This window comes from Nymphaea colorata, chromosome 9, assembly GCF_008831285.2.
Source record: "Nymphaea colorata isolate Beijing-Zhang1983 chromosome 9, ASM883128v2, whole genome shotgun sequence".
Taxonomy (NCBI): domain Eukaryota; kingdom Viridiplantae; phylum Streptophyta; class Magnoliopsida; order Nymphaeales; family Nymphaeaceae; genus Nymphaea; species Nymphaea colorata.
The window spans coordinates 23,250,721-23,271,437 of NC_045146.1; the positions used below are offsets into that span (position 1 = coordinate 23,250,721).

A 20,717-nucleotide genomic window follows, 5' to 3' on the forward strand; every position below is an offset into this window, starting at 1 on the left:
ATATGAGAGAGAGCGGGGGAGGGAGAAAGAGTTTTTGGCATCAGGTCCTTATCCTTTACAGTCTTTTTCAGAAACGTCCATCTTATTTTAGGTTTTTCAGAAAGGTAAAAGTGTGTTTTCTAATCAATTCACTCAAGCAGCTCATTCCTTGTAAGCTTTTCACGAAGTTAATTACAGCCAAGTTCTGCTAGTTTATCGCGACTGTATTTTTTTTTAAATCTTCTACGCATAGGCCAAACTATCATTCTGCCTTTCCCTGCTACAACCACTAGTTTGCAAAATCCAGTTAATCAGAGCGTACTTGCAAAATAAGCCAAAAGAAAGGAGACCATGCTGGAGAAGGCCCCAGAATATTTATTGACCTGTGGGAGTGGGAATCACATGATCCTCACAGTTAAATAAAAGCTCCTCTCTCTCTCTCTCTCTCTCTCTCTGATTTGTTGAGGTGAAATTATAACTCACAGGGACACCATTGTCATGGAGCGTTCTTGTTCCAGCAGAAGCGGTCTTTAGAAAAATTGTCCTTTGCAGCTTCTTTATTTAAGAAAGAAAGAAAAAAAAAAAAAAAAAAAAAAAAAAAAGCAACCTCTTCTAACTTAAATGTACCCTTAGCCACTACAAGGTACATGCATGAAGGAAAGATGTAAAATATGCCAAGATGCACGTGTAGCAGGTTCCATTAAATCCAAGGTCCGCCAATGAAAAAAGTGGATGGGCATTCAAGATCCAAGGCTCCAAGCTGTTATACTGTGCTACCACCTGACTATGCTACTAACTCTCAATTATTCAAAACATGCATGACCTTCCTAATTTATAAACATAACAAGCATTAGCTCTGTTTCTCTTCATCTATATGCTTGTTTTTGAATGTTAATTGCCAAAAAGAAAAGGGGACATTAACAGATGAGAAATATGATACCATAGTGGAGTTGTTAATATGGAATCTCTCTCTCTCTCTCTTCTCTCTTTATCTATCTTTTTCTCTCTCTATGCACCCTTGTGTGTGTAAAACAGATACTTCTTCGGTTAGACTTTAGCAAGAAACGTACGAGTGTTCTTTGTTCAATTTGGCATGATTGACGTGTCAACTGTTCACAATCACACCACCTGTCTGAAGGGGTGAAAACCCAATGACTTGGATCGCATGAAGACTTGAAACGGGAGATTGCATCATTTTCACTAAACTAATTTGATCAAGAGTTTACTTTGTGATAAATAGTTAACAAAGAAAACTTACGTTTGGAAGCTGAGATTGGGCAAAGAATACTTGCTGTTTTTTCTGGGGCCCAACAGAAAGGCTAACCAAAAGGTTGTCCCATTTCCAAATATAATATGTATCATAAGGTGTTTGTTTAAATAGAATAACAAGGAATGAAGACGATCGGCGTCTCTATGGCCAGATGGGGCAAAAAGAAAATTATAACGTATGCCTGTCACATGCTGATTCCTGCAAGAAAAAGATATCGTTTTCTGTTAAGCCGGCACATAAATGTCATCAGGAAGAATCAAATGGTGGCTATTCCGGCCATTTCAATAAGTACCAACATCGATAAGACGCAGCCCCACATCCATCCCAATCTTGGAAACCAGATGCCCGTCCAGTCGTGCCCCACGTAAGAGACGCAAAAGGTGACTGACCACCAAGGGAAGAAAGTGATGTGGGCGGCGGCGCTGCCAGCGGCGGCGGCGGCGATGGTGGTGGCAGTGGCAGTCTTCCATATTTGGTCAAGGAGACGCAATGGGGTTGCATGGGGTGAGAGTGGGCGTATCAAGTAGGGACAGGGCAGGGAGTAAGGTGGTCGGCTACCCCACCCCTTTCTTACACCTCTCCCAGGGGAGGGGCCGCCTCTAGTCCTTAGCGCGCAAAGATAAGATATAACCCATTGCCTTGACCTGACTCTCAATGGCAGCCCATCTCAAAGACCAAACCCACCCTCCTCCCCAGCCCACCAAAGCTAGGAGAGGGAGGCGAAGGGAGACCACCATCTCCACAAACGTTTCCTCTGCCTCCTTCCCCTCCCCAGACCCTTCCCTCTCTGCACCAACGCCGAGGAAAGAGCCGCCGGCCGTCTCCCCAGACGACACCTGGTGCTGTGCTCCACCGCACCGACGGACCGCCACTAACACTCCCAGCCACCCATCGCAAGACCAGAGGCACCAAGAGCCGGAAACCACCACCAGACCCGCGCCGGAAGCCAGCGAAGTCTCTTCCTCCGTTAGGCAGGGCTTCGTTCCAGACCGACAGTCTTCCTCCCCATTTCGAGTTCCGGTCTCTCCCGGCCGAGTCTCTCCTCTCATGGACCCTTCCTCCTCCTACCCTTCCAGCTATAGCAAGTTCAACTCCGCGCTCAATGCGGGGCTCCTCAACCCCATGTCGCCTCCCCCATCCATCGACAAGACTCGGTCGAGTCCGACCCTCTTCGAGATGATGACCAGTGAGCCGGATTGCCGTTCCAGAAACCAGCCCCCTTCTGGCAGCATCACCGTTGCCGCCGTGGCCGGCGGCAAACTGCCTCCCCACGTGATGACCGTCCAGGAGAAGCACCTGTTGATGCAGGAAAGGGTTAACGACATCTTGGGGAGCTCGAGCCCCGGCAGCCGGTTCAACGACGCCGGATCGAGCGATGTGAAGCTTACCCTGAGCTCTAAGGACGGGTTCAGCGTCTCCTTGAACGTCCACCGCCACATACTCGTCTCGCACAGCCGGTTCTTTGCCTCGAAGCTCTCGGATAGGTGGTCGAAGCAGCAGAAGTCGCTACCCCACCTGGTGGAGATCTCGGATTGTGACGATGTGGAGATCTATTTGGAGACTCTGCGTCTCATGTACTGTGAAGATCTCAAGAGGAGGTTAATGAGGGAGGACGTCTCCAAAGTTTTGGAGATACTCAAGGTGCTCTCTCTCTCTCTCTCTCTCTCTCTCTCCGTGTGTGTGTGTGTGCTACCGTGGTGATTCAATGGTAGTCTTTGAAATTCCTTTTTCTTGACAAATCTTCGCATCATGGAATTACACATGTATAGCAGCCTTTGTTTCGTTGTACTTTTCTTTCTCCCATCGACTTGCTGCTAGAAAAAAAAAAGTGCCTCGTATGATGAAAAAAGGAAGGATCTGTTCTAGTGCAAATTCCTATTTGTGATAAACCTCTCCTTTGTTCCTGTTCTTTTTTTGTTATTCTTTGGCTTGTAACTATCTTTTGTTCTTTCTGTAAACCTATTTCGGACGAAGTCCAATTCACGATTTCCCGGTTGAATGAATTCGTCGAGGGCTTAACTGCTTTTTATACGTCGAAAGAACGTGTCTCTGTCAAAGTGGTTCAATTTGTTTGATAGAAATACCTTTATTATATTTACCTGTTTGACTGTCTTCCACTTTTCCTGTTTGATGTGTATGTCTAATTGCGCATATTCTAGTTACTTCTTTTCCTGTTTGACAAAAATCATAAGTAATTCTGGTCATGACCTTAAACATTCCTTTCCTGATCTTTTTCTCTTTGATTGCCAATTGCCATGTTATAACCAAAAGGGTGGCGTTCTCTTCCTCTGTATAGGTATCTGCAGCAATTGTATTTGAGGCGGGTATTTTAGCATGTCTAGAATACTTGGAAGCGGCACCATGGGCAGAAGATGAAGAAGAGAAGGTGGCAGCACTACTGTCCCAGTTGCAGCTTGATAGCACAAATGCAGCGGGAGAAGTGTTAAAGAGGGTGTCTTTGGAAACTCCAGTATCTTCGGAAGACGAAATAGTGGTGAGACTCCTCGACGTGGTGCTTCAAGGCAAAGATGAAAAGGCCAGGAGGGAGATGAAAGGGTTGGTGTCTAAGATGCTGAGAGAGAACTCTTCCCATAGCAGTACCAACAACACCAATCTCCTCGATGTCAGCAAGGAATCACTCTATGCTGCTTGTAGCTCTTGCTTGGACCTTCTTTTCTGCAACTTCACAAAGGCTACTCAAGTGGGATTCATGGATAAGAGCAACCATGAAGAAAGAAGTGCAGTCGTGAATGAGATTTCTCGGCAAGCCGATAATCTCAACTGGGTGCTGGAGATCCTGATCGATCGACAAATTGCTGAGGATTTCACGAAGATGTGGGCAAGTCAGGTTGAACTTGCAAAGTTGCACGCCATGGTCCCAACAATGTATAGATTTGAGGTGAGCAGGCTGACTGCTAGGCTGTGTGTGGGGATTGGAAAGGGTCAGATTTTGGCACCCAAGGAAGTGCGCATCTTGTTGTTGCAGACATGGCTTGAGCCTCTCTATGAGGATTTTGGGTGGATGAAGCGGGGGTGCAAATCGATTGATCGGAATGTGGTCGAAGAGGGTCTTAGTCAGACAATTCTTACATTGCCATTGTCTCAGCAACAGGCAATTTTGATGAATTGGTTTAACCGATTCCTGAATTCTGGTGACGAATGTCCGAATATTCAGAGAGCGTTCGAAGTGTGGTGGCGGAGGGCTTTCTGGAAGAGAAATGGGGAGACTGACCGGCGCAGGCAGTTACAGATTGCAACAATGCGGGTTTATGAGAATGGCGGGTGAAAGAATATCCTGCGGCTTCAATATGAAGTTGGAAACAGTTTTCCCTCGAAATTTTCTTTGGAAAATGATTTCGTTGATGGATGAAATATTTTTGGATTGTTCTGTTGGCTTGTTATGTAACGGGAAAGAAAAATGGTAAACAGATGAAGTTGAGATGATGGATAGAGACTGGTGATTGAGACGTCTGACATGAATCATAACAGCTTAATTCAAGAAGACTGCGAAGGGTAACTTCATCCTGGATGAATGGTAAGACTATGACAGGAGCTAAAAGAATTGTGTTCGTTGGGAAGTTATGAGGATGAAGATGGTGGAATTACTAAGTATCCTTTTCTGTTTTTTTCCCCTGATTCCTCCCTGGCACGGCTTTTTGATGGTTCCATGTTTCATTTTTGACGCCGGAGGGAGTTTTCTTCTTCCATGCTTTGGATGTATAGTGAATTAGTGTATCCTGATATCATTTTGTTTCTAATAATTTGAGTGGTTGATTGGTTCTCTCCTTCTCTGTGCGTGTGAAAACAGCTATGGATTTACCGTTGTTTGAGATCCTTCTAAACGAAGGGACAGGTAAGAGTAGGACAGACTTCCAACGATTTGTTATTGTTCGCTTACTGCTTATTTTGCAAGTGAAATTGAAATGTTGGGCACTGCCGGCGTACCAAAAGCTTATACCATTTGAAAGGAATTTAAGTTTCTTAGAATATTTCTCCCTTCGCTTCCTGCTTTGTGCGAATGGAAAAAACTCCAAAGAAAAGGACCCACCATTATGGAACGGCATTGACCCATCGCCTCTGCCGTTTCCCGTGTGTTATTTAACTTCGAGTAACAGGCATATGGGGCTTCACAGCTTAGAGGCTCCCCCAACTACACTAGCCTGCTTCCATGTGAGGCTGCCTCCAAGTGCCAGTTCTATATGCCAACCTCTTAACATCAATAATGCTTCGTGTTCACTGTACACTCTCTGAAATACAGGCCACTAAGCATCTGGTGGCATTGTAAATTTCAAACCAAGAATTATCCTGTCTTCTGGAGTATCATTCCGCGAAAATGGACAAAAAGAAAAACTGTACTGCGTCGGATGTCTTTAGGTACGGAAGCAAAGGAACTGGTTCGTACTTGAAGATAAGCTCCACTGCATGTTGTTTGTTTCAATACACGACTGTTCACTAGAAGCCGAGAAAGATAAAAGTCACAAGAGATTTCGCTGGTCTGCTAATTGAAAATAGAATACATAGACAGCTCAGAAGCAGAGTTCCTGTCATATACCTATTCAAGTGGGGCAGAGTGTCAAGTTTTGATTTGCGACTCTCCAAAGAAGTGATAAGAAATGAAGATTCTCTTTTATGTCGACATCAGAATGTAGGCAAGTTAGAGGAGAAATACCAGGAAATCTAAGAGCCAAATGCCTGTGTTGCTATTTACAGAATGCCTCCCTTCAGGTTTTTCTACCCTTCAAACCTTAGAAGACATTCGAGTGGCAAAGGTAGCATGAACCGTGGGCTGAATTTTAAACAGTAGACCACATTCCCACTGCTGATTTTGAATCTCCAAATTTTATTCAGATATTGAAAAACGTCCAAATATCTTTTGAGGAAAGCAAGAACATTATCCTCTTCTTTCTCTCCCTTTCCTCTGAGTCCTCAGATCCCAACTACTGCTACCATAATTGATTCATCTTAGGCTGAACAGTCTTAGGGTGACAGTGTCGACGAACCCACAAAAGCAAAGCCCAGCAAGCAACCAAAGAGAAAATTGCTTGCTCATTCATACCCTTCGCTCCATCAAGGCTACCAAAATGGTGAATATGGAACAGAGAAGCTCGTCTTCCAACTAACCAATCAGTCGTATGCGACTGCATGTCATGTAATCTGATGTGCATGAAGCGCCTAAAGACGCACCAGATATTGAAGCATTAGACACCAATCTCAACTGCTAGCTTTGGTGGTGAGGATCACATGATTTATGCAGCAGCCATTATCAAACTGTTTGTCCATCCTTAGTCCTGCACATACAAAGCCAATCACCACAGAGAGAACCTCGAAAAAGCTACATGGCCACTTTCTCAGTCATCATTTCAATAAATGTTCATCTTCAACCTCCATTCAGACAAATAGCATTCTCAGCCAACAACAATTACAAGTACTGACAATAGAAGGTTTAAAAGCAGAGCCCCAGGTGTCACTCAGGTTAATTTTTACCAAAAGGTTGAGTTGTTTGCGGAAAACACAAGGTAAAAAAATAAATGCTTTACATTTACTTTAATGTTTTCTTTCTACAGTTGAGGAAAGATCTTATGCTCATATGTCAATAAGATCACCATGCAGATTCACCGCATGTTTCTTTCATCACAATGACACTTTCTGCAATCAAGGAAATTTTCACTGCATTCATCACATTCATAGGATCATCCTGATATGATTATTTGAAAATAATTGGAATTTTAGCTTCCTAAGTGTTTGACTGGGACAGCCATTTGTACATGACTTTCAAATTATACCGAGTCCAAATTATGTAAAAATGAACGAAACTTTGCATCCACGGAATATAAGAACATTTTACGTAGGATTGCATCTAAGATGGTTAAAACGCATAATTATGTTCTCCACATAGTCAGACTGTTTTGAGAAAAAGACGAAGGTCTAGAAGGCAAATATTGTGCGTGTTCTGTATGTCCTTTGCTTCGTCAAGTTGAAGTATTACACCCATCCGTCGATAGCACTAAGCAGACTGAGCTTCTGTTCTTTCACGATGATGATATATTTGTAATCAAAGATTTTCTCCCAAGACAGATTTCACATTCCTGGCTTTCTGATAAGGATCTTATGTTAGGAAACGAGACCTTTTCTCTTTCTCACTTACAACACTAAGAGAAGAAAATGAGGAAGAGAAAGAAGAAGAAGAAGACACAAGGATTTTACGTGGTTCAGAGACAAGGTTCTCCTACGTCCACGGCCGCATAGCAATTGTCACTATCATAGAAAGATCAAAGAATACAAGGAACTGCCCCCTTCTTAAACATGGGAATTAGCGCAAACACGCAAAAGGAAAGTTATATAATTGCTCTTACAAAAAACTTGCAGAAATTAGGGAAACCTATTAAGTATAGATCAGGCTCCACACTCCAACATCATAATGATAAGATATATAAGAAATTGATCGGATCTTCATCTCTCCAAATATTTGGTGAACGCAGCAATTTGCGCATGATTTTCAAACTATACTGATTTAAAATACTGATAACTAATGACTTTTAAACCCATAAAACATAAGAACATGAAGATCTTATAGAGGATTGGAACTAAGATAGTTTCAAATTTAAATGAGAAAAGTAGAAGTCAACAAGATTATGTGTTCCATATACTCATATACCAGCTAAATTTATCCATTTATTCTCCTGAACAGATTTTACTTGCCAGGTAATACTTCCAAGAATGGTCAATCTAACAGTATAGATCAGGCTCTACATAAAAGGTTGGATAAATGTGCTTTGATTATTTAACTTCCCACATAACCATGAACCTAGGTAAGTTTAATATTATATGGTTCAGCTGGAGTTTCTACAATGCCCTGGACACGTAAAGGGAAGGAAAAGGGCACAATGCTTTTAAAATAGCAAACTTGACTTCGAAGCAAATCCGTGTACCCTTGCGACATATAGTCCAAAAATGACTGAGTTGATTGTTTCAAGCAAAAGTACAAAAGTATATACTTCCTTAAGCAAGGATGCATCGCGTACTTTCCATCTGATAGTGTAATTTAATGAAAGAGGAAACCATGTAGCATGAAACTATTTCCAGATGACAATCGAATGCATGAAATTACCTTGCATTATAAATTGGATAAGTGTACTGACATTTAATCTCCAGAGTCGCTCAAATAACTAGATTCATGTAGGAAAATTAGATTCTTGTGCATGGAAAGTTTGTTTGCTTATTGTGGAGCAGCAAGACACCATGGAGAATTAACTGTGTTTCAGATTGAACAAAAGAAAAAAATGTATGGACCATAGTTTAAGAAGAAGGCTTTAGTTGTATATAATGATCTTGAAATTGTTCCCTGGCAACGAATGATCTGATTAACAGATAATACACAAATTTTGCTTCAAAAGTCCAGCATAAGGAAGTCAAATCTACCGAGGAAATATACACAAAAGTAAGGACGAATGAACTCACTCTAACTCTTCATCTTCTTCAACGCTTTAAGCGAACTTTCCAATACTGTATATGCAGCAACTTCGGACAAGCTTTTGCTGCTCAACGCATAATCAAATACGCCGTAGGCGTCGGCAATTCGCTCAGCCCGACAAAGCGACCTAATTAAAGTTGCATATGCAGATGATTCGAGCTTTATCGAATCAGACTTCATAATCTCATACCGCTTGAACCCTGTATCCAAATGCTTCCCCTTCGATAGGCCCTGCAGAAGCGTGTTATATGTGCATGAATTCGGGATACAACCCTCCTTCTCCATCTCTTCCAATAGTCCAAGAGCGCCCATTGGATCCCCCTTCCTGCACATGCCATTCATCAGGGTCGTATATGTGATCGTATCCGGAGAATGCCCTTCATCAATCATGATTCCCAGGTACTTCCTGGCCTGATCAACCCTTCCGGCCTTAGACAACCCGAAAATTAGAGTATTGTAGGTGACAAGATCTGGTTCAATGCCCTGCTCCTTCATTTTCTTGAAAACACTAACCACTTCGAACCCTTTATCCACAATACAATATGCCTTCATGATGGTATTGTAAAGATAACAATCTGGCTTGAATCCAGACTCTCCAAGAACATCCAGAAGGCGCATGGCCTCCCGGAGATTCTTGCTCTTACAGACGGTGTCGATCAATATGGTATACGTAACGAGGTCAGGCTTGACATTTAATTCGCGCATCTCCTCGATGAACCTATAAGCGCTAGACACGGCCCTTGCCTTGCACAAATGTCTAATTAAGAAATTGTAGGTGAAAGCATCAGGGGAGGAGGCAGAGGAAGGGGACTTGCAGGAGGAGAAGTCTTTGAAGACTTGAATAGCGTCCTCCGAGTCATCGACGGCGCAAAGGCCGCGAACAGCGACGTCGCAGGAGGCATTATCGGGGGGAATCCCATGGGTGGTCATCAAGTCGAGCGCCTCCCTGACTCGCGGCAATTCGCCGGTTTGGGCAGATTGGGAGAGGAGGATGTGGAGAGTGGTCCGGTTGGGAACAAAGCCAGACTTGAGCTTCATGTGGTTGAGAAGCTGCAGGGAGGTGCTGAAGGTGGAGAGGCGGCAGAAGTCGGCGAGAAGAGTGTTGTGCAAGGAGGTGTCTCGTGGGTTCCGGCATCTGGGCAGCATGGAGTCGTACACCTTCTGGGCATGGGAGAGCTTGTCAGAGCTGAATATGTGTGTCTGCTTCTTCTCCTCTGAAGGAGTCGTTGCAGCGAGATGGTGGTCGTCGTCATCTCCATTTTCTTGGCTGTGGGGGATGATGATCGAGGACGAGGGTGCGTCTGGTTTTCGCCTATTGGTGGAGGAAGAAGACGATGGTTTAGCAGTTCTCAGGAGGGAGGGAGATTGGCGGTGCTTTCGCACCAGGCCACCCAGTTTGCCCATATCTCCTCTCTCCCCTTCACGGTGGGGTTTAGGGTTCAAGGAGGGATTTGGTCACTGAACTGACACAGTCGGTTTGGTTTCTGATAATAAGATCCATATCCGTTTAACCGTCTGCCATGTAAACTGTACTGCCCGACGTTGGATTCAGATTGGATTGAGTTTCCAGCATGTCTCGACTTCAGCTTTGAAGCTGATTTCCAAATGGGTGTGCACTCACCAAACATTGAACCAAGTGGTCAACTCGATGCTTGGACTTACATTCTGTTTGGATGAAGGAAAAGGGAAGGAAAGAACAATCAATCTTTTGATTGGTTTTGTTTGGTTGATTAACTTAAAAAAAAAAAAAAAGAAATGAAATGAAACTAAAACATTTGTTTGGTTGCAAAGAGAGGAAAAATGAAAGGAAGGGAATGGAATGGATGGTCTAATATAAATCCAATCCCTCTAAAATTGAAGGAATTGAGAAGGAAAGGAAAGGGCTCTCATGAGCCGGTGTCGCCCTACACTAAACCCAATTGGGGAGTCTCTCTTAGGAGAAAGAAAGAGAAAATGGGATTTGAGTTTGGGCTTGGCCTGCTACTCATAATTGGGCAAGGGGACAAGGACTGAGCTCACATATGTGAATGATTCAGTCCAGGGAAACAGATGTTTAGCGTTATAATTCAACTCAGACTGTCTGCCATCACCTCCAGGGAAACCCTCTTGCTTTGGACAACATTTTGGATGTGTTCGCGCGTCTGAACAAGAGAGAGGTAGATAGAAAGAGGGGGGCAACTAACAACCTCGTCCCGAAACTACTGAATCACATCCCTTAGCACAATTCTGAATGCCATCAGAAAATCAGCGCCCACAGAAACCGAACAAGAACCGACACCTATTTTGGCCAAGAGAAAGAGAGATACTAATTGGTTGGAAGGAAAAAATCTGCCTTGGCCCTCAACTGATAGAGGTTCACCATAAAAATAAAATGTGTATAGAAGAATTAGACGCATCCTAACATCCAAAAATGAAAAAAAAAAAAAAAAAAAAAAAAAATGTATGGACAACACCCAAAAGGACAGCAAAATCCCAACAATATATAATGGGAGAATGAATACTAAACTAATCTCTTTTCTTTGTTAAAGAAATATATATATATCCAACGGTCCAAACTGTCGGGAACAAGCCAAATGCAATCACGTTGAGAAACCCACAATTTAGAAGAACGATAAGACTTAAACTGCGGATTCAGGTGAAAGAGAGTTCCGTTCTAACCACTTGTTACACCAAAAGACTTATAATTGACGCAAATATTGATCTCCCAATGCAACTCTAATGGGACGAAGCCTCCCTCATTTCAGTCTCAAATAATGAAAGGATTCTATTTTTCATTATACTGTTCTTCATCAAGTCAACTGTTCATTATACTGCATCTTTGTATTCGCCCAAGTATAGATTGTTGGCTCGGCGTCCGCTTAGGTGACAGTCACAGCTAACCGGATTCCCAAGATTGAAAATGTTGAATGTATTCATCTCGCGTCATGTCCTTCACACAGTCGAATTTGTATTACTAATTCCTAATTACCAACAGTCTCTCGTCCCAATAAGGCACACATTCTCTCTCTCTCGCTCACTTATCATCACTATCACATCAAATTAAACTTTCATGTCACAATAAATAAACTAAAATCTTGGGTGATGTAGGTTCTGATCCCTCTTTGTAGGGACAAAAGAGGTAGGGGTGGCTCCCCCAAGGATAGGAGAGGGACCTCTTAGGTTTTACCTAACTGAGGCTCGTCGGGATGCAGCCCATGATAGAGCTAAGGGTTTTGCCTTATCCTAATGCCTAGAAGAATAAATAGGTAACCAATTTGAGTTTGGTGAAAACTCATCTTTCTTTTTTCCCTTGTTGTTTGATTGGAAAAAGTGACAAAACTTTCGGTTGAGGGTCTTTCAGCAATAATAGGAAGGAATTCTTCGTCTTCTACAAATACCAAATATCTCTTGCCTACACACTCATACACATGAAAGAGTTCATCCTAAACTAAGCCATGGATCGAAGCTTTGAATAACTAGACTTACGGAGTTCAACTTAGTACAATTTAAAGAGGTTGTTTGGTAACAATAATAAACTATTATTGTTTCATGAATCCACGTGTTATCCTATCCCGTTCTTTCTTTGTTACTATAATCAAACAACCCCGACCCGAAAGAAAGTGTCGCTTGAACTTAAACACATTTTTTTAGAATACAAGTATAAATAAAAAGTATGTTGTGAACCTACGGATACATGTGAAAGAACCACCGTTCGACAATTTTGGTACCTTTAAAGGGTTGATTATAATTTAACGCAACAGACCCACGGCCACCAGAGGGAAGGGTGCCCTTTCACTAGGTCACGTCTTTCTCAAAGCTTTCGTGCCCGTCCGTCCGTCCGTCTCAGAGACCACATCATGAAGCTCGTAGACATGGCGGGGCATCCCCCTTGGCAGCTTCTCTGTTCAACGGAGCATGACAGCCATCCCGTCGCTCTCATAACGTTTTACATGAGCTACTTTCCCATGAAGTGAAAAAAAGCGTAACGACATCGCCAATTCTCGATGCCCTTTTCACCTAAGGCCGCTCTCATGGCCTTGTCCTCTCTGTTCCTGTCTCTTGGGCTCACTAATGCTCATGTGACAGCTCCTGCACCGCCTTCTGCTTCACCATTCACTGTTAAGCATGAGCCTCACACTGTCATGTAGTCCCCAACCCCACTCTCCATGATTGCTGCAAGTAGGGGATAAGGCCTACCATGACTCCAACTGGTTTTTTTTTTTTTTTTTTCTTGTTGATGAGAACAATGAAATACTGATTAAACCAATAAAAATCATGGTGGTGTTACAGAAACTGACCACTTCCTGTTGGTAGTATGTGTTTCTTATTCATCATCATAATATGCTAGAAGAAGATCGGCGAATGCACCAAAAGGAGTTGTTGGGCATTCATTACGGAGAATCATTTTACTCAAAGATTTTTTTTTTTTGGGGTTAGTTGGATTTTGTGTGTATCACAGAAACCCCGCAATGGAAAGGACATGTCCATGATGAAATTGAAATGCGGATTGACACTGCACGTGCTTGGTAGGCCCAACATGCTCCTCATGTTTCCCTGGTGTTTCCTGCAAACATCACTTCTGGAGCACATGATGCTATGAAGCCAACCTCAAGAAAATTATATGGAAAAGAAATTTGGTCGCTACTCGAAGAGGAATGGGAAACAGTGACACAGGATGCATTAAAATATATACACATAGGCACATAATGCATGCACAGATACAAATGCGTGAGCAAGTTCATTTATATGTAAGTATATGTTTTGTTTTCACAACTAAGAACAACAGTGATCAGAACTGGTGGATAACATTCAGGAAGCTTAGAATTAGAACGGTGGTGATTGATTGAGACTCTTTTCTGGGGATGCTTGGGGGCTGGCTTTTAATGGTATATTGGTTTCTGTTCTCATATTTGGCAAAGATGATCGTGTGGTTGAGGAGATGAGTGAACAACACGATACAGTAGTGTTCATAAGGAGCCAATTTTTGGGTCAACAAGGTTGCTTTCGTCTCTCTATCTCTCATTTGTCCTTTCCTCCTCCTCATCCCTTTCTCTGTCTAAGCTGTTTTTCCAGCCTTGCATTTGGCTTATTTGCCGGTTGCTACCCTCTCTATCGACCCAATTACTGAAAAAACTGTACCACATTTACCCTACGCAGAAGAGGGAGAGAGAGCGTGTGTCGCCAAAGGTATAAACAGATATTCTTCTGCTTCGAAGTGGACCTTACCGATTCAATTAATAGGGTACCTGCCCACAAGCCGTATTCGAATCTCATACACTGCTGCATGTTGTTTCTTTTAAATTTGATCATGTTGACATGACAGTGCCACTAAGAAGATCAAGCAACCACGAAGACACCGGAATTTATTGTCTTGAAAAACAGGTCTTTTCAATGAAAGAGCAAAACTTTAGTGGCGTTTCCTATCAAAGCAGCCATAAAGATTGTCTTTATGCGGACAGATTAGTTGATAACAGCATGAAATATTTATATAGACCCCAAGGCCAGTTGAATATATACATATTCATATGTAAAGTACTAGACTTAGAACCTGAAAGAGTATACAAATCCAGATATATCTTGTGGTCGCATACCTTAGGATTCTTTGGAGGAAACCTAATCCAACTTTGGTTCATTTCAATAAGTGTTTTTAATCAATACCAAGAAGAAACAAAAGCGAGACATAGTCCTGCAGAAACTAGCCTTGAAAAATAAAATGATGAAGAACCAATAATAAGGTAAGATTGATGTTACATGTCTTGGGAAAGGAAAGCACATAAAGATGGTCAATCAAGGTCCAGTCCCACTTTGTTGTAGGTCTGGCCAAAACACTTTTGATCTTATGGCCATTATGGGTGCCCATCTTTTCTTTGAGATTCACAGACCCAGACCTGCCTGCTGGGTCCACACTCTCCTCCTCCCATTCGTTTGTGGCGCCATATAATTCCTTTCAGATGCGATCCCCCTTTACGGGTCCTTCACTCTTTGTCCATCCCCGCAAGTTACAAAAAGCATATTTGGGCCTAAATTATTGCATATCATCATTCAACTTTCTGGTGAATTAATCTCATTTCTTCTTACTTCCATGGCCTGATGTGTCCGTTGCTTTATCTTCTCTAGTCACCAATGATAGAACAGGAAAATTAAAGAGTAGTATGTACAATATATCAATATGGCTATCATAAAATGGTTGCTAAGAACATGAAATCTCAACAAAAATCGTTGTAGAGACCGTCAACAGATCAAATTATGTCACACATTTATGAATCAAAAGTTGATTTGATGAAAATTAATTTATCAGCTCAGTACTTTTTGGAAGGAAAAAGGTACTTTTAATGATATGGGATTTAAGTCAACAGATTTCTGTTAATTAAACAACTCCTTTGACTCTCAAAGATTCTCAAAAGAAAAAAAACAAAAGTAAATGGATTAGATGTGTTTGCTCAATTTCTTTAAGGAGAAGGAAGCCGAAAGTTGAATGCCCTAAAGAGGGAACCCCTCACTTTAAGGCCAAGGGATGAAGGGATTTTCTGAATGGTCAAACTGGTAGATATATACGAACCTCTTAGGTTGGCAGTTCCAGCAATATGATCAATTGAAGGAAGAAACTTCGTAGTTTCTCTCATCAATTAAAAAATAACACTACTAACGATAAACCTTACCAAACTGAGAAAAGGGTCTCTATAGGCTCCTACATGAGTGTCACATATTTAATGGAGCTCCTAGAGTTATCTAAAAGGCCAAAATATGGCAATGGCCTCCTTCTGTCTGCTCCTTTTTCCCTATACTAACTCACCTGTTTGATTCTCATATAAAATTTCTAGTTACCAATATGCTTTATATTTCTTAATAATATATCTTTAACGTTATTAGTTTCTAAAAAAAGTGAGTAATATTTTAAAAAAAGAAAAAGTATTTTGCCGCGATATTAGCATGTGTCTAATTGCCAGTCTATTCATTTGGCACTACGTGCCTACAACCAGTATATTATTAACGCCAACAATCAAGTGGTATCTATACCAACAATGATCACTGTGATTAGTCGTATCATTCCCATTATGTCTAGTTACTCAACTACACAAGAACCTAACATGGAATAAATTTAATCGACACTTGAGATGAGAGAGGAATAGAAAAACAAGAAGGGCATCTAAGAACACAGCAGAGCCATTCACGCGGTTTCCAGACAGCCAGGTAAGAGGATCTAATACATAGTCTAATTGTTTTCTTCTTACGCGTTCAACAGCACATCATGTGCAGGCAAAGCGAACAGTTCAGACCTGTTGATTGAATGAGAAGATCATCAAAACCAAGGGCACCCTCCTTCATTCATAGCCTTTCTTCCACCGTTCATCCTCTGTTGCATCTGCATGTACATGCGTGCACCGCCATGTGCATTGATCCCGCAATCGAAGCATATATCGTCGTTTTGGTAGTCGCAAACGAAAGCAAGTTATGGAGTGGGTTGAGATTCAGTAGCTTACAACACTCGTGATCTTAACAAGCGCTTGATTAATTTATCTTTAGATCAGGGCATTTGATAATAAGAACATTGTATTCCAGGAAAACATGTTCTTAGATTGCAGTATCGATCTAAAGTACTGCGATGCTTTTGTTCTAGATTAGAACATGGTATGATTATGGATATCATTTGTAGATCCAAGAAACAAGCACGAGACATCATTGTTCTGTGTTTCTTAAAACAGGAACCGATCGGCATATGTGTTTGGAAATAGAATAGACTTAGAGAAGTGTTCGATAGATTGTCAAATTTTCTTCCGCTCGTACACCTGCTAGACTTTGCTTCAAAGAAGGCGATATTTAGCTCACACTCTACAACTTCACTGAATTTTTTCATAAAAGGAAGTTTCTGCCCTGAGACCCAATTAATTAATCTGGGAAACGTTCATTATAAATGCGTTCATTATAAAAGCAACGCTCACTTGATTAAAGCTTTTGAATTTAAGATCTTCTTTTTATAAAGTTAAAAGCTTGACATTCCAGCGCATTTCTTGGTATAATTTTGTTTGCGGGTATGCTTCATGTCAATCCATTATAAAGCCAAATATCTGAAAGTAAATGCATTTCAGAAATTCAAGTTATATATCAACTTAAAAATATGATTAATAATTTGAGGACTGATTAAGAGAGAGAGAGAGAGAGAGAGAGAGAGAGAGGACAGCAAAAGAGACGAGGAGGAGAGTGGAGGGTGTCGGGCTTGAAGATAAGAAGAGGAAGGGACGGAGAAGAGAAAAGAAATGGTGAGTGGGACCCACCATGTCTTTGCCTCAGCAGGCATAGTAATGGCAAGCGCAATGCAAAGGACACACACACTCTCTCTCTCTCCCCTCTCTATCCTGTGGGCCCCACTCCTCCGCTCTCCGCCGCTGTTAACAACCGCCGGTGCAGATCGGCAGGCCAGAATTAGTGCCTCGGAGGGCCAATTTCTTCGATTCAGCTAAACCGCTAACGAATTTTTAATAAAATAATATTATGTTTGACGCATTATACAATTAAAAATCAACAAAAATTTTAGGATGTTTAAATACAATCAAAATAAATTGTGTGCCGCACATTTCGAACTCTTTTTAGTAACCATATTTATCACTTATCATTTTCACTTTTTGTCCACTAAATTTCACCTGTATCCAAGCATCGTACATATTCTATCATGAGTTTTGAAACTTTGGTTGCTTTTGTGGCAGCTACAGTGCTACCCACCACACCAACTTTTTCAGCCTCTCTTCATGTTTGATTAAACCTTGGCACCCATCCTTATCCTTCTGGTTTAGGAATGGGCAGCCATATGTTGTCAGACATTATGGCACAGTTAATTAGCAGATATACATCTTGGTCCCATCAACGGTCTTTTCTTTAAAATTTATTGAACATATTATGTTTAAACTAACTTAAAGTAAGTAATCAAAGTATTTTTAGTGTGAGTACTAATATGGTGTTCATCCTCCTTAGCACCTCGATTATCCACAGAAAGTTGATGGCCACAAGAATTGCTGAGCCAAACCATGGTGAAGTATCCAACTCTCCCTGCCTTCCCAACCACTCTTCTCCATAAGATTGTTCCAGAAGATTGGGTAGCAAGTCGCCTCTACTTTTCTAATTTAACTAGATTTCGTTTATGTTTGGTAACCAGCAGCCTCGTTGATTCGATGATTTCTATAGCAGCGAAGAAAACTTTATTGTTTTTGAAGAAACAGTTGGAACTCTCGCGGAAGTAGAGCAAGAGAATAGACGCCGTCGAAGATGACACACTCACCGTTGTTAAATGCCTTTGTTGTATTTTTTTCCGGCGGCTTTAACCAAAGGCGTTAACATCTGATGTTGAATAATTTTTAATATTTTAAGCGAGACGACAACATCTCAACACCAAGGCTTTAATGCCTCCCTCGTGACAACAACGACCGGACGCACACGCCATTTGCCGTCACCAATCCATGTCCCTCCCCTCCCCCACCACCATTTATTTCTCTCTTCTCTTCTCTCTTTCTTTCTTTCTTTCTGTTTCTTCCTTCCTTCCTGCTATGTGAGTTTACAGGAGAACGGGGTTGGCTGGTTCGCCGAGACGACTCGGTTTGTGTCCATGATGTCGAGCGAAAGGCCTTTTTATATAGGTAACTCGGAACAGCTTTTCGTCGAACCATGTAATTCTGTAAATCGGAACAAAAAGGCCGCATTTTATGAAAATGGTGGGGGCAATTTAGTCTACCAAAGTAGCGACAGGTGCCAGGAAAGTTTTTATTCTTTTTGAAAAACAGTATGGCAGTTTCGATATAAAGTCTAAAAGAAGGTCTTTCTTCTTACGAGCCACCCTTATTAATCCCCATTCAATCTCGCCCCTTTCTCCCTACAGACCACAATCTCTCTCTCCCCCTCTTTCGATCTCTCTTTCGGGTGCCGTTTCTCTCTCTAGATTTCTCCGATGGGTTTTCCGGTGGGCTACTCCGAGCTGTTTCTGCCGAGGCTGCTGATAAACGCGGCCTCATTGCTGGGCTTCCTCAGGGGAATCATAGACTGGCTCCTCCGGTCGGTGGGTCTCGCGGGATTTCTGGAGCCGGACCCGTCCTGGCCCGACTGCACCGACCAGCTGCCCGAATTCCAGTCCATGACCGCGGTGCTCATCCGGGAGATCCTCCCCGTGGTGAGGTTCGACGACATGGTGGCTGCCGGAGACTGCGAGGGCGGCGAGAGCTGCGCCGTCTGCCTCTACGAGTTCGAGGCGGGGGACGAGATCCGGCGCCTCACCAACTGCCGCCACATATTCCACCGCGCCTGCCTCGACCGGTGGATGGACCACGACCAGAGGACCTGCCCACTCTGTCGGACCTGCTTCGTCGCCGAGGAGATGCTCGAGGCCTTCAACGAGCGCCTCTGGGCAGCCGCCGGCATCCCCGACTTCTACGGCGACTACTCCTCCCCCGCCTCCCCAACGCTTCAGATGTAAAACCTTTACTGCTCCAGTCGGACCGATTGTGTATATACATTTGAGAAGAAGAAATTCAAATCCCTATAAACAGTTATTTTTTGCTCTCCCCCTTTTCGCTTTCCCTTCTTCTTCTTCTTCCTTGATTCTTATGAACTATATATGTTTTCCCGTTCTCGTCAATTATCATAGTTAGCACTGTATGTTCCTGAAGCTCGTCAATACACACGAAAAGATTACTTTATATATGCAGTCCTTAAAAGGATTTTTTTTCATAGGATTACTCAATTTCAGAGGAGAAAAGTTAATTAGATAAAACAATGCTATAACATATTGTCTTGCATCTAATCTTAGCCGAAATCTGGTGCTTCTTTTAAAATATAGATATTTTTCTTTTTCAATCTGTAAAGATGGTGCGGAGAATGGCAGTGAGGAAAAGCTGATGTGCCCATGTGAGACATAGCTGTTAGGGCACATGTGCGTGTGCATCTGTGGCGCCGGATTCCGGTGGCCGGAATATGATAGTACACGCCCACCTGGATGGAGTCAGGACAAGTTGATGGCTCGGAATTTGATGATGAGGTGTGGGTGCGTGTACGAATCACCTTTGTTAAATATGAGCGGTAGGCCCCCGAGGATAAATTACTGTATTTGTAGGGGGCTTCACGAAATATTCCGCTTTATCTTACCACGCCCATCATACACTGTAGATACTAAAGCCCAAGGGAAACAAAAATTGAAGAGAATGATCTGGGAGTTGCAGATTTGTGCTTCTTTTACCTGCATCCGGTGAGTGCTTGAGCGGTTTCTAGGGTTTATGGTGGAGATCCCATTCGACTCATGAGCTCAACACGATCCGTCCCTCTCTCATGCGCCGGACTCGACTCGGCTTAGTCCGGGCCATCTAGTGCGCGCCGGACTCGGCTTGGTGTTGACCTAGACCTAGTTTAGATCCACTATTGGAGCTCCGACTTCTTTGGAGCCAGCGGCCAGGCTCAAGCTTTGGCTGCTCTACTAAGTTAGAGCTTAGGGACTATTTGGAGTTTTGGCCATTGGTAGTTGAGGTGGTAGGTTCTCAATAACTCGGTCTCTTTATTAGCTGCAGTGGCCGCATTATGTCACCCCCCACATTAATGTAAAGTTACTAATGTCTGGGTACGAAACCGGCTGAGCTCATTGTCCGGTCAAATGGGTCAGATTTTGAGGGAAGAGCTCAAGCCTGGGTTCAGAAAAAGAAGAAAAAACAGTGAGTTACTCGTTGGTTCACCTGCCCAGTTAGAGGTTGAGGTTGAGGGGAGCATTTAATGTGAAGGACCCGTCCCCTGCTTTTAGGTTTGAGCCCGGACTTCCACTTTCATGTGAAAAATTTAAGTATTTTTTTTGGATGGAGCACATGTTTGTGTCTTTTGATGTGATCTAACGCTTAGGGGGTTGGGGAATGAACCGAGCCGCTCGTGACTCCCGTCACTTCAACTCGTAACAAAACGGCGCTTTGCCACGACGCGTACTTGAGCCGGCCACGCACAAGGGCTCATGACCTTTATTTATAGGATTGTCCATGCATACATTATACGTTGTATTAT

At 42.6% G+C, this 20,717-nt stretch overlaps 3 protein-coding genes across 3 annotated transcripts; 2 read left to right on the top strand and 1 right to left on the bottom strand.

Annotated features, from left to right (window-relative positions):
* Positions 1-1,583: 1,583 nt before the first annotated feature.
* On the top strand, positions 1,584-5,036 carry LOC116261341 (BTB/POZ domain-containing protein At1g63850). The gene is made up of 2 exons (XM_031640059.2): positions 1,584-2,890; positions 3,546-5,036. Exons 1-2 carry the CDS (start codon positions 1,904-1,906, stop codon positions 4,533-4,535), a joined length of 1,977 nt encoding a protein of 658 aa, XP_031495919.1. The 5' UTR covers positions 1,584-1,903; the 3' UTR covers positions 4,536-5,036.
* A 1,033-nt stretch (positions 5,037-6,069) lies between these two features.
* LOC116261182 (pentatricopeptide repeat-containing protein At2g17670-like) lies at positions 6,070-10,179 on the bottom strand. Its single transcript, XM_031639813.2, has 2 exons — positions 8,708-10,179; positions 6,070-6,537 (listed from the first exon to the last, which is right to left on the bottom strand). Exon 1 carries the CDS (start codon positions 10,122-10,124, stop codon positions 8,709-8,711), a length of 1,416 nt encoding a protein of 471 aa, XP_031495673.1. The 5' UTR covers positions 10,125-10,179; the 3' UTR covers positions 6,070-6,537; position 8,708.
* Positions 10,180-18,538: 8,359 nt separating this feature from the next.
* On the top strand, positions 18,539-19,231 carry LOC116260006 (brassinosteroid-responsive RING protein 1). The gene has a single exon (XM_031638057.2). The coding sequence runs from the start codon at positions 18,634-18,636 to the stop codon at positions 19,153-19,155; it is 522 nt and encodes a 173-aa protein (XP_031493917.1). The 5' UTR covers positions 18,539-18,633; the 3' UTR covers positions 19,156-19,231.
* Positions 19,232-20,717: the final 1,486 nt, after the last annotated feature.

What these genes read in the sequence shown, in the direction of transcription:
- LOC116261341 (XM_031640059.2), top strand. Translation starts at nt 1,904, where the DNA reads ATGGCAGCCCATCTCAAAGACCAAACCCACCCTCCTCCCCAGCCCACC. An exon ending in AAGTTTTGGAGATACTCAAG is followed by an intron (nt 2,891 to 3,545) that starts GTGCTCTCTCTC and finishes TCCTCTGTATAG; the next exon opens with GTATCTGCAGCAATTGTATT.
- LOC116261182 (XM_031639813.2), bottom strand. Translation starts at nt 10,124, where the DNA reads ATGGGCAAACTGGGTGGCCTGGTGCGAAAGCACCGCCAATCTCCCTCC.
- LOC116260006 (XM_031638057.2), top strand. Translation starts at nt 18,634, where the DNA reads ATGGGTTTTCCGGTGGGCTACTCCGAGCTGTTTCTGCCGAGGCTGCTG.